Source organism: Columba livia, chromosome 16 (genome assembly GCF_036013475.1).
Source record: "Columba livia isolate bColLiv1 breed racing homer chromosome 16, bColLiv1.pat.W.v2, whole genome shotgun sequence".
Lineage (NCBI taxonomy): Eukaryota > Metazoa > Chordata > Aves > Columbiformes > Columbidae > Columba > Columba livia.
The window spans coordinates 6,389,629-6,398,504 of record NC_088617.1 but is presented as its reverse complement, the minus strand read 5'-3'; the positions used below and the strand labels follow the sequence as shown (position 1 = coordinate 6,398,504).

The window sequence follows — 8,876 nt, the reverse complement described above, 5'->3', positions numbered from 1 at the left end:
CCGCGGGGCTCACCTGGGCCGCGGCGGCTCCGGGCCGGGCGCTGCGCGGCGGCGGCGTGTGAACGAACGAATGAGTGGGCGGGACGGCGGGATAAGAACGGGGCCGCGCGCCCTGACGTAAACCCCTTATGTAACGGCGGGAATGACCCGCCCCCCCGGGACGGTTCGGTGCACTGGGGAGGGGGTTCGGTGCAACGCGGGGCCGCGCAGCCCTTCTCGGTGCATCGGGAGGGGGTGATGTTCCGGTGGCCATGCAGCGGGAGAAGGGCCCCGGTGCACCGGCGGTAGCCGTGCAGTGCCGGGGGTATTGGTGCGCCGGGGCTGTGCAGCCGCACCGGTGGGGCGGGTTCGGGGCGGTTCAAAACACCAGCGGCATTAGGGTCTCCTCCCGGGTGCCTCATTCGCCCTCCGGTGACAGTCCGACCCGGCTCCCGGGGGTTCACCGGGGGCTTTCCCGCTGGAGTTCTCCGGGAAAGTAGCTGAGATCCCAGAGAACATCATCCCGCTGCCCCAGGGCTGGGCAGGTGCTGGTGCAGCGGGGGTTTTCGTGGCCCCATGGGGTGGCCCAGCACATGTCGGTGCCCCTGGGATGGGAAATGTCACCAAAAGCAGGGCACAGTAACTGCCATCCACCGGGACCCTGAGGGGTGGCAGGGGCCAGGGGGAGCCCCAGGGCTCAGTGTGCCCCCCCGGGGTAGCCACGTGCCCACACAGGGGTCCATGTCCCATACACTGTCCCCAAACTCCTCTTCACCCCCTGGCCGTGGACTTCACGAGCATCCTTTTCCCCCTGGGCAGTGCAGGGGGTCAAATCCTGGCACTGGGCTGCGGGGTCCGGTGCTGCCGGGGGTGGCAGCCAGTGAGTTGCAGGGTTCGGGGCATCACACACTGCAGTGCCACTCCCCATAGGCAACCAAATCCCATAACAGTTTTTTTTCCAGTTGCTTCTCCTCCCGTATTCCTGTCCCCCGCATGGGTGACGTCTGCCAACGGCCAAGGAGAGCATCTGCAGAGCTGGTTTATGGAGGAGCTCAAGAAATTACTGCTTTCTTGACTCACTTCTGAGACATGTGCCGTCACCATCACGCAGCTCACAGCAGCTCCGGGCTGTGTCATGCCTGCTCCCTCTGGGGGGATGGAGACCCCCGAAGCCACCGGCACCCAGGGCTTGTTGTATGGGGCAGGTGATGCTCTTGTGTTGGCATGGCCGAGGCCACAGCTCCTGCCAGTGCTTTAAACTCAACTTGCTCTTAAATGAAGCCACTTCACCTCCTGGCTGCGGGGGCTGTGCCACAGGCTCATGCTCCCGGTGCTTCTCGGCAGCCTGATGCGGCATGTGCCTGTGGCAGGGACGATGGCAGCGGTGTGACTCGCCGTGTTTGTGTGGGCTCCACTTCTTGTACCGGCGTCGAGTGGCCACTTGTGCCGCCTGCCCACGCAGGGGGGTCACCGTGTGCTCACGGTGACCTCGAGCTGCTGCGGCGTGACGCACACAGGGCCTGTATTGGCCCCTGGTCCCACATCGCCGTTCAGCTGGCTGCCACATCCCCCGCGGCGGTGACCTGTCCCTGCCCCGCGCTGCCTGCCTGGTGCCTGCCCCACATCGCAGTGGTGCAGCTGCTGGAGGTTGGCTCCAGTGCTGTCGTGGTCAATCTGAAGCTGCATGGCTCCCCTGGGAGCAGACCCCCGAGCCTAGCCCCCTGCAGTTCTCCCCACAGAGCTGTTGGGGCCTCTTATGACCCCCAAAATGGGTCTGGCACATCCCTCGCCCCATGGCACCCCCCCCGCAGGCTGCCCTGTGCCTGCTAAAAGGCCACTTACCCTCCACCTGTGACATTGCTTTAGGGCCAGTGGGGGAGAGGGAATGTTTTAGGAGTTTTTGGAAAAGCCCTAGCACTGAATAGGATGAAGCTGATGGTGCTGGAGGAACCACTGCTGTCCCATGCGATGCTCCTGCTGGCAGTGCTGGGTCACAGTCCCGCTGCTTGGGGACACCCAGGTGAGGGGCAGAGCTCATCCCCTCACCCGAGGATGATTTACCCCGCGCAGGGATGGGGGGCTGGGTGCTCTCGAGGTACCAGGTCTGGGGGTGTTGGGGCAGAGCCGCGTGGCTGCTGCTGCTGCGGGTGACGTTAAGTGCCATCAACTCCCACTTGCTTTCGCGGGAGCTCATCCCCCTCCTCGCCAAACCTGCTTTTCACTGATATACTTAGGAAAACTTAACTTTTCTATTACTGCACATTTCTCTTACCCAGGTGCTTAATTACCATTGTCCCAGGGAAATGTCAGTGTGACTCACAGACAGTTTCCCATTAGGAAGCGACAGATGAGTATTAATTAAACTTGCTGGTGGGTGGGCTCGCTCCCAGCTCCTTTCCCAGGGGGACCCTGTAACCCCTCGTGCCTGCCTGGCCCACAGCCAGCCCTGGAGAGGACCCTCTGTCCTGCTTCAGTGCATCAGTGGCACACGTAGAAAATTAGACAGGTATGAAATTTGCTGCAGGTAGAAAATTGCTGCAGGTATGGGAGTAACTCGACCTCCCCCTCGGAGCAAAGGGAATCAGCCCTGAGGAAGGAACCTGATTACAAATGTTTTTTTTCTCTCCACTCGTGGGGTTTGCTCCATCTCCAGCAGCTCATCTCCCCCTGGTGCAATTACCCTGCACGGGAAGGTGGCTGCACCCTGGGCCAGGTGGTTCTGCAGGCAGCTCTGCTTTCGGGGGGGAGCTGGGGGCAGCTGGGGCCACACTGGTCCCCTCCACAGTCGCACTGGCCTTTGGGGTGATGCTGTTGCTCCTACCCGGAGATGTGACTCCCCAATGGAGCCATTTGTGTTAATGGCAGGTTGAACCGAGGAGGCCGCGCTTCAGAGATGGACTTCATGGGTCTGGGAGTGCTATTTGATAGAAATAAAGGGTTTGGTGTGAGAAATGCTCCTCCCCTCTGTGTCTGCGGTGCCGACAAGAAGATGAGTCCCAGCAGCGAGGGTTAAACCTGCGCAGGGGTGCCTGCAGCCCTGGTTGAGGGTGTCTGTGGTGCTTTACAGCTGCTTTTTGTTCTTCTCAGCTTTGTTCTGCGCCTGCACAGCCCAGCATGGGGCTGCCCTGGCTGCCCTCTGCCTGTGCCCCCATGGGAACCCAAGATCTGTCCCCCCTCACTAAAGCACTGCCACCTCCTGGGATGGGTCCCACATTGGATGTCCCCTCTGTCAGCCCTGGGGAGATGCAGGATGCTCTGCCCTTGCCTTGTCCTCACCTTGTGTCCTTCCGTGCTGGCTCAGTCTCAGCCAAGATGAGCTAAAATCCACCTTCAAGCAAAAGCTGGGGGGTCTCATGTGCTTCCTGGGGAACAGAGCCTGGTGGCACCCCAAACATGGGTGCTAGTGGAGGTGGCCACCAGCCTTGGGGACAGGGGAGCAGGGGCAGCTGGTTCATGCTGCTGGTGCTCGGTGGAAGGTCCTGACTGTGTCGGTGGCCCCTGTGTCCCTCACCAGCACCGGGAGGGCAGAGGGGGGGCAGTGGGTCCGGCGGCTGATGTCGGAGCAGGGAGAAAGGCAGGTTGCTGGGAAACATCCCTCTTGAGCTCCGACAAAAATAGCTCCGGCTTCAAGGTGAGAGGACGGGCTGCGCTGCTGTGGGGATATGGGGGACGGGATGGGCTGGTCTGGCCCCCAGGTCTGTGTCTCGGCCCCTCTGCCCCATGGCAGGTCATGGTGCAGGGGGATGGTGGTGAATGGGCTTGGGGAGTGCCCTGGTATTGCCTATTTCACCCCCAAATTTGGCTTAGAAATGTACGAAAAGGAGTCAGGGCTGAGTGGGGAAGGAATAGAGGGTGTCTGTGTCCCCCCACCCTGCTGCCCCTGCCCCTTTGGCTCATTTCTTTGGGTTTGTCCCCAGAAGGAAGGGGGACAGGGCAGGTGGAAGCAGAGCTGCTCTGAGCCCTGTCGGTGTGGAGTTTCCCTGGGGACACTTCGCTGCACAACTGCAGCCAGGCTGGGTGGGCTGGGGGGACATAATTCTTTCCTAGGGTGTGAAGACCCTCTCGCTCTTCCCGGAGGTTTTGGACAGGCTCACTCTCCCAGCAACACCACAAGGTCCATGCATCTCCCCAGCCTGCTCCCCAGGCTGGGGGGGTCGGGGCTTCACTCCCCCCTCCTTCTTGGCCAGCGTTTGAATTTGGTGCCCAGGAGGGATTCACACACCCAACAGCCAAACTCCTGCAGCATGCAGCTGTGGGGAGACAGACCCCTTCCCCTCCCTGTATTTGGGATGCACATTTCGAGATCGAGGACCAAGGCTGGCCCAACGGGGCCCCAGAGGGACACAGCCAGCAGTGGCGCAGCGGTGGGACGTGCACTCCAGTCCCAAGGGCTGACCGGGGGCTGCAAGGGCTCTGGCACGGCGGGAGAGACGGCTGAGGACGCGGTGAGGATGCTGCGAGGATGCTGCGAGGATGCTGCGGGGCTGATCATTCGCAGCCTCCCTCACCCCGATTGGCTCCACCGCCGCAGGAGGAGGCTCCATGGCCATAAAAGCGGGGTCGGAGCCGGGGGGTGCCGAGTCCGGCAGGCACCCCGGGCACCGCTGCAGGGCCACCAGCCAGCGTGGCCTTGCCACCACCACCGATGACCAGCTCAGCGTGACACCTGTGGAGGGACACCCAGCACCCAACACCCGTCCTGACTTGGCGACGCGTGTGCTCAGCGGGACGGGGAGCAGCGGCAGGTAGGGCTGCCGGGGTCACCATCCCGCTGCCATCATGCGGGCACAGCCAGGGCATCGCTCCTGCTCACCAAAGAGTGACTCTGGTTAAAAACATCCCGAGAGCGGCTCACGGTTGGGCTTGTTGTGTTATTCTGAGGGGCTCCTCTGGTCCCTCGAGTGGTTTCATAGCCAGTGAGCCACCACCCAGAGCTTTGCTGGGGTTCATTTTGACACTGATGCCACGTCTGTCACCCTTGTGGTGGGGACATCTGGGGCTTGGAGGGCAAAGGGAGCCGGGGAAAGGATGGGGGGAGTTTTCTGTCTCCCTGCACTTGGCTCGAGCGGTGCCAGTGGCCACAGTACTGGGTTTTGCTACAGTTTGGTTCCAAAAGTCACTGGGGTTTTTGAGAAGCCTTGTCCTGAACATGTTTCCAGGTGATTTTTAAACGCAAGGAAAGGAACGGCCAGAAGGTGATTCTTCTTCTCCACCAGAAATCTCTGCAGGGTCCTTAACTGCCTGGGTTAGCCCTGGGTGGGAGGAGAGGTGTGCTCACATCTGCTCACCTCCCTCATGAGAAATAATCACAGGTTAATTGTAACAAGGGCTCAGTCTCTGTGCCGCCTGGCACACACCGTCCCTGTTCCCCCCCCTATAAACGGCTTGGGGCTTTGCCATGCACGAGCGAAGCCTGGACACCGAAAACTCAAGTGGAAACAGGGCAGGGGACAATGGGACCTCAGGACAGGTAGGACACGCTGCTGGTGGCTGTGGCAGCCAGCGCTGGTGTTGTCACACACTGCCAGGGTCCCATCAAGGTGATTCTGCAGGAGCGACGGCACCGGAGCACAAGCTCCTCCAGGTAACACGGCATCGGGCTCTCACTCTGCTTTTCTTCCTCCTCCCTTTGCGTGCTGCTGCTTCTCGCTTTTATCCAAAGCCTTTTGTTTTTTTCCCCTTTTCATGCCCCAGTCTTGCCAGTCCTGCAGCAGCAGCAGGCAGAGCGCTGGGGGACAGCGGTGACACCGCCTGGACAAGGTACATTTGCAGTGGGGTGTCCTGGGGTGTCCGTGTCTGCGCTGTGCTCCAGAGAGCTGCGGCTCCCCTGGGTGCCACCAAGCCCCCGATTCTTTGGCTGCAGCAGCACACGGTGCTGCTGGCAAGAGAAATGGGTGGGAAAAGGGAGGGTGGAAAAAGGAAAAAGGTTGTTCTTGGGAGCTTCATTCCCCTCGGTGCTGCAGCTGGCACCTACCTGTGTGGCTGGCGAGTCCTGGCTCATCAGTGCCGTCTCGGTGGCAGTGAGGTGATGAGGGACCATCAGCTGTCACAGGAGGGGGGGTGGCCGAAGTCCCCCCGTGCCCACCCTGCTGGGGCGAGCCGGGGCGCTGCACTCGGGGCTGCACAGAGCCCGTGTGCAGCACAGCCCAGGAATGCAGACGGCTTGACACACAACGGTGCAGATAATTCAAATTAAATTTTAATCTGGCATGAATTAATACCATGGCATTAACATTTCTTCATCAGTACCAATTACGGTACATTAGCAGATACTGCTGGAGAATACAATAGTCTCTGATATGCGTCATTAATGTGTAACAGATCCCTCTGGGTCATGCCTTTCCACCCCAGATAAAAACAACCAAGGAGGCAGGCAGGTGTTTGCTCCCCTTTGAGCTCAGTTCTTGCTCCCAGGGCCGCCATGGTCCCGTTGGCACTGCAGTCCTGTGGCACAGTAGCTGGGACCACTACTGGCCCCTGCAGCCTGGTCCAGGGGTTCCAGAGCAGCTGTGGGCGCTGCCGCCAGCACAGCTACCCTGCTGGCCCTTGCATGGCGTGTTCAGCCCTTGGGAGGCTCCGGCACAGCTCCTGGCCAGCTGCAGGATGGCGAGCATGAAGTGCAGGTGGGCTTGTAGCCCAAATCTGGCTTTTTCCCCCTCCCTCCTGCTGCAGCAGCCCAGCAGAAGTGGCAGGTGGGAGGGAAGAAAACGCGTGGGGTGCAGAACCTGGGGTGAGTCTGTGCTGGGCGACAGCGTCTCCCTGTCCCCTTTCTGCTGGTGGCTCAAATCGCACTGCTTCTCTTCCCCAAGGCCAAGGGAAAGAGCTGGTGAATCATCCCCTCTGCACCAGGCAAACGCAGCCATCACAATAGTGCACAGAAACCCAACGCTAAAGAAAACAAAAGGGGCTTTTCTTTCTGTAGGTACAGAAGGAACGATGGAGGAGATGGATCAGGATGAGATGGATGGGGATGGGGATGAGGATGATGGAATGGTGGTCCCGGCCCTGGGGACCTGGGTGGCCCTAGCAGTCTGGCTGCGTCTCAGGGCTTGTGCCAAGGACCCGGCTGCAGCTGGGGTAAGAGATCACATCCCATGGCCAGTCCTGTCCCCTTCTCATCCTGGGACCAGGGCGCAGCTCCCGGAGGTGAGTTGTGGTCACAGGTCACGATGCACATCCCCAGGAGCATTGGTAGGTGCCCTGTACCAAAGGTGCCAGCAGGGCAGTGACAGGGTCCCTGGGGCTGGCGCAGGGAAGGTGACAGGCTCTGTGCTATCTCCCCCTCCCAGGCAGTGGCTGCGGGTGACATGGCGCGGCGGGCACTGGAGCTGCTGCTCTGTCTCTCCCTGGCCTCAGTGGCATCTGCTGACTGCGTCACCCAGTGCTCCCTCTGCGCTGCCCGGACCCACGGCACTGAGAGCAGCATCCAGCCCCTGGTGAGTGCCAGCCCCATGCCGGGGGGTCACAGCGGGGGGACAGTGGGGGTGCACAGGTGGTGGTCGTGGGCACCCCAGGGTGCTGGGAATGTCCAAGATTCAGCTCCTCACTGAGCTTGGCAGCATGGCGGGTGCAGACCCCCGGGTTGGGGAGGGGGCCCCCGGGCAGGCGGTGGGGGAAGGCAGAGGGTGACACCAATGGGTGCCCCATGGCCGCTGTCTTGCAGATGTGCCTGCGGGAATGCCAGGGCTCCTCGCCACCCAGCCCCGAGTGGGAGACGTGCAGGAAGGCGCTGGCGCTCCTGGCCCCGCTGGTGGCCCTGGCCGAAGGGACAGACGCGTCCCCTGGGGAGGCGGAGGAGGACGAGGCAGAGCTGGAGCCGGAGCAGGGTCCTGGGGAGCCGCCAGCCAAGCGCTACGGGGGCTTCATGAAGAAGCTGTCCAAGGGGAAGCTGCTTGCCCTCCTGCGCGAGAATGCCCACAGCAAGGGCGGCCTCAGCAAGAAATTTGGGGGTTTTGGCCGCAAACTGGGGGAGCGGGCGGCCCCCCAAGACTACCCAGGGCTGGGGCCAGTGGGCAATGGGGACGAGGAGCCCACGGGTGCCGGGGCCGCGGGGCAGGAGCTGGCGGAGCTGCACAAGCGTTACGGCGGCTTCATGCGCCGGATCCGGCCCAAGCTCAAGTGGGACAATCAGAAGCGCTACGGGGGTTTCCTGCGGCGGCAGTTCAAGGTGACCACGCGCTCAGACGAGGAGCCCAGCGCCTACTCAGGGGAGGTCTTGGACCTATAGAGCTGGGTGTGGGACAGGTGGCACCTCTGTCACCCCCAGCCCCATCCCCTGCCCAGCCCGGTATCACCCCTGCCTCGTCCCCCCAGCAGACCACAGGTCCCTGTCCCCAGCTGTCCCGCTCTGGTTCACCTGCCCATCCCTTAGGGACCCTGTGCATCAAGGGGACAGTGCCACCCCTCCGGCTGCGGGTCCAGCCCCCGGGGTCCCCAGGGCAAATTGCAGAGGGGTTGCGCATCTTCCACACTCCTCCAGCCACAGAAGTGCAGCCGGGACTGGAAACCATTGCAGCTGAGCTACGGGGCAACAGCTGCTGAGCACCGGGAGGGATGAGCTGGGGCAGGATGAGGCCCCCCGGGCTGGATGACAGCTCAACAGCTGGCACGGCCGCGGGAGAGGCGGCGGGACAGAGCTGGCACCGCGGCACTGTCACTGGGACACTGTCACCAGCAACCAGCTGAGCACACCCCAACTCCCCTCCCCTCCCGCTCGCTGTGTCCCCCCCGTCTCTGCAACCACTGGTTCCCCCGGGCTCCCCCTCCCGAGAACAACCCCCGAGGCAGGATTGGACCCGCAACCGGCCCCCTCTCCCCCCCGCAGTCAATAAAAGGCAGATGCCAATGAAGCCGAAGCCGTGCCAGGTGCTGGGTGTCGGCTTTGTCCATGCTCTGGG

The 8,876-nt window shown here is 62.1% G+C and overlaps 1 protein-coding gene across 3 annotated transcripts; it reads left to right on the top strand.

The window, feature by feature from the left end:
- Positions 1-4,379: 4,379 nt before the first annotated feature.
- Positions 4,380-8,834, top strand: PDYN (prodynorphin). 3 transcript variants are annotated; one of them, XM_065032195.1, is made up of 3 exons: positions 4,380-4,724; positions 7,269-7,415; positions 7,643-8,834. In XM_065032195.1, the coding sequence occupies exons 2-3, from the start codon at positions 7,287-7,289 to the stop codon at positions 8,204-8,206; spliced, it is 693 nt and encodes a 230-aa protein (XP_064888267.1). In that variant the 5' UTR covers positions 4,380-4,724; positions 7,269-7,286; the 3' UTR covers positions 8,207-8,834. The 3 variants fall into 3 exon arrangements, with proteins under 3 accessions (XP_064888267.1, XP_021138139.2, XP_064888266.1); XM_021282464.2 differs by lacking the exon at positions 4,380-4,724 and adding an exon at positions 4,779-5,563; XM_065032194.1 differs by lacking the exon at positions 4,380-4,724 and adding an exon at positions 5,652-7,125.
- The last annotated feature ends 42 nt before the right edge of the window (positions 8,835-8,876 follow it).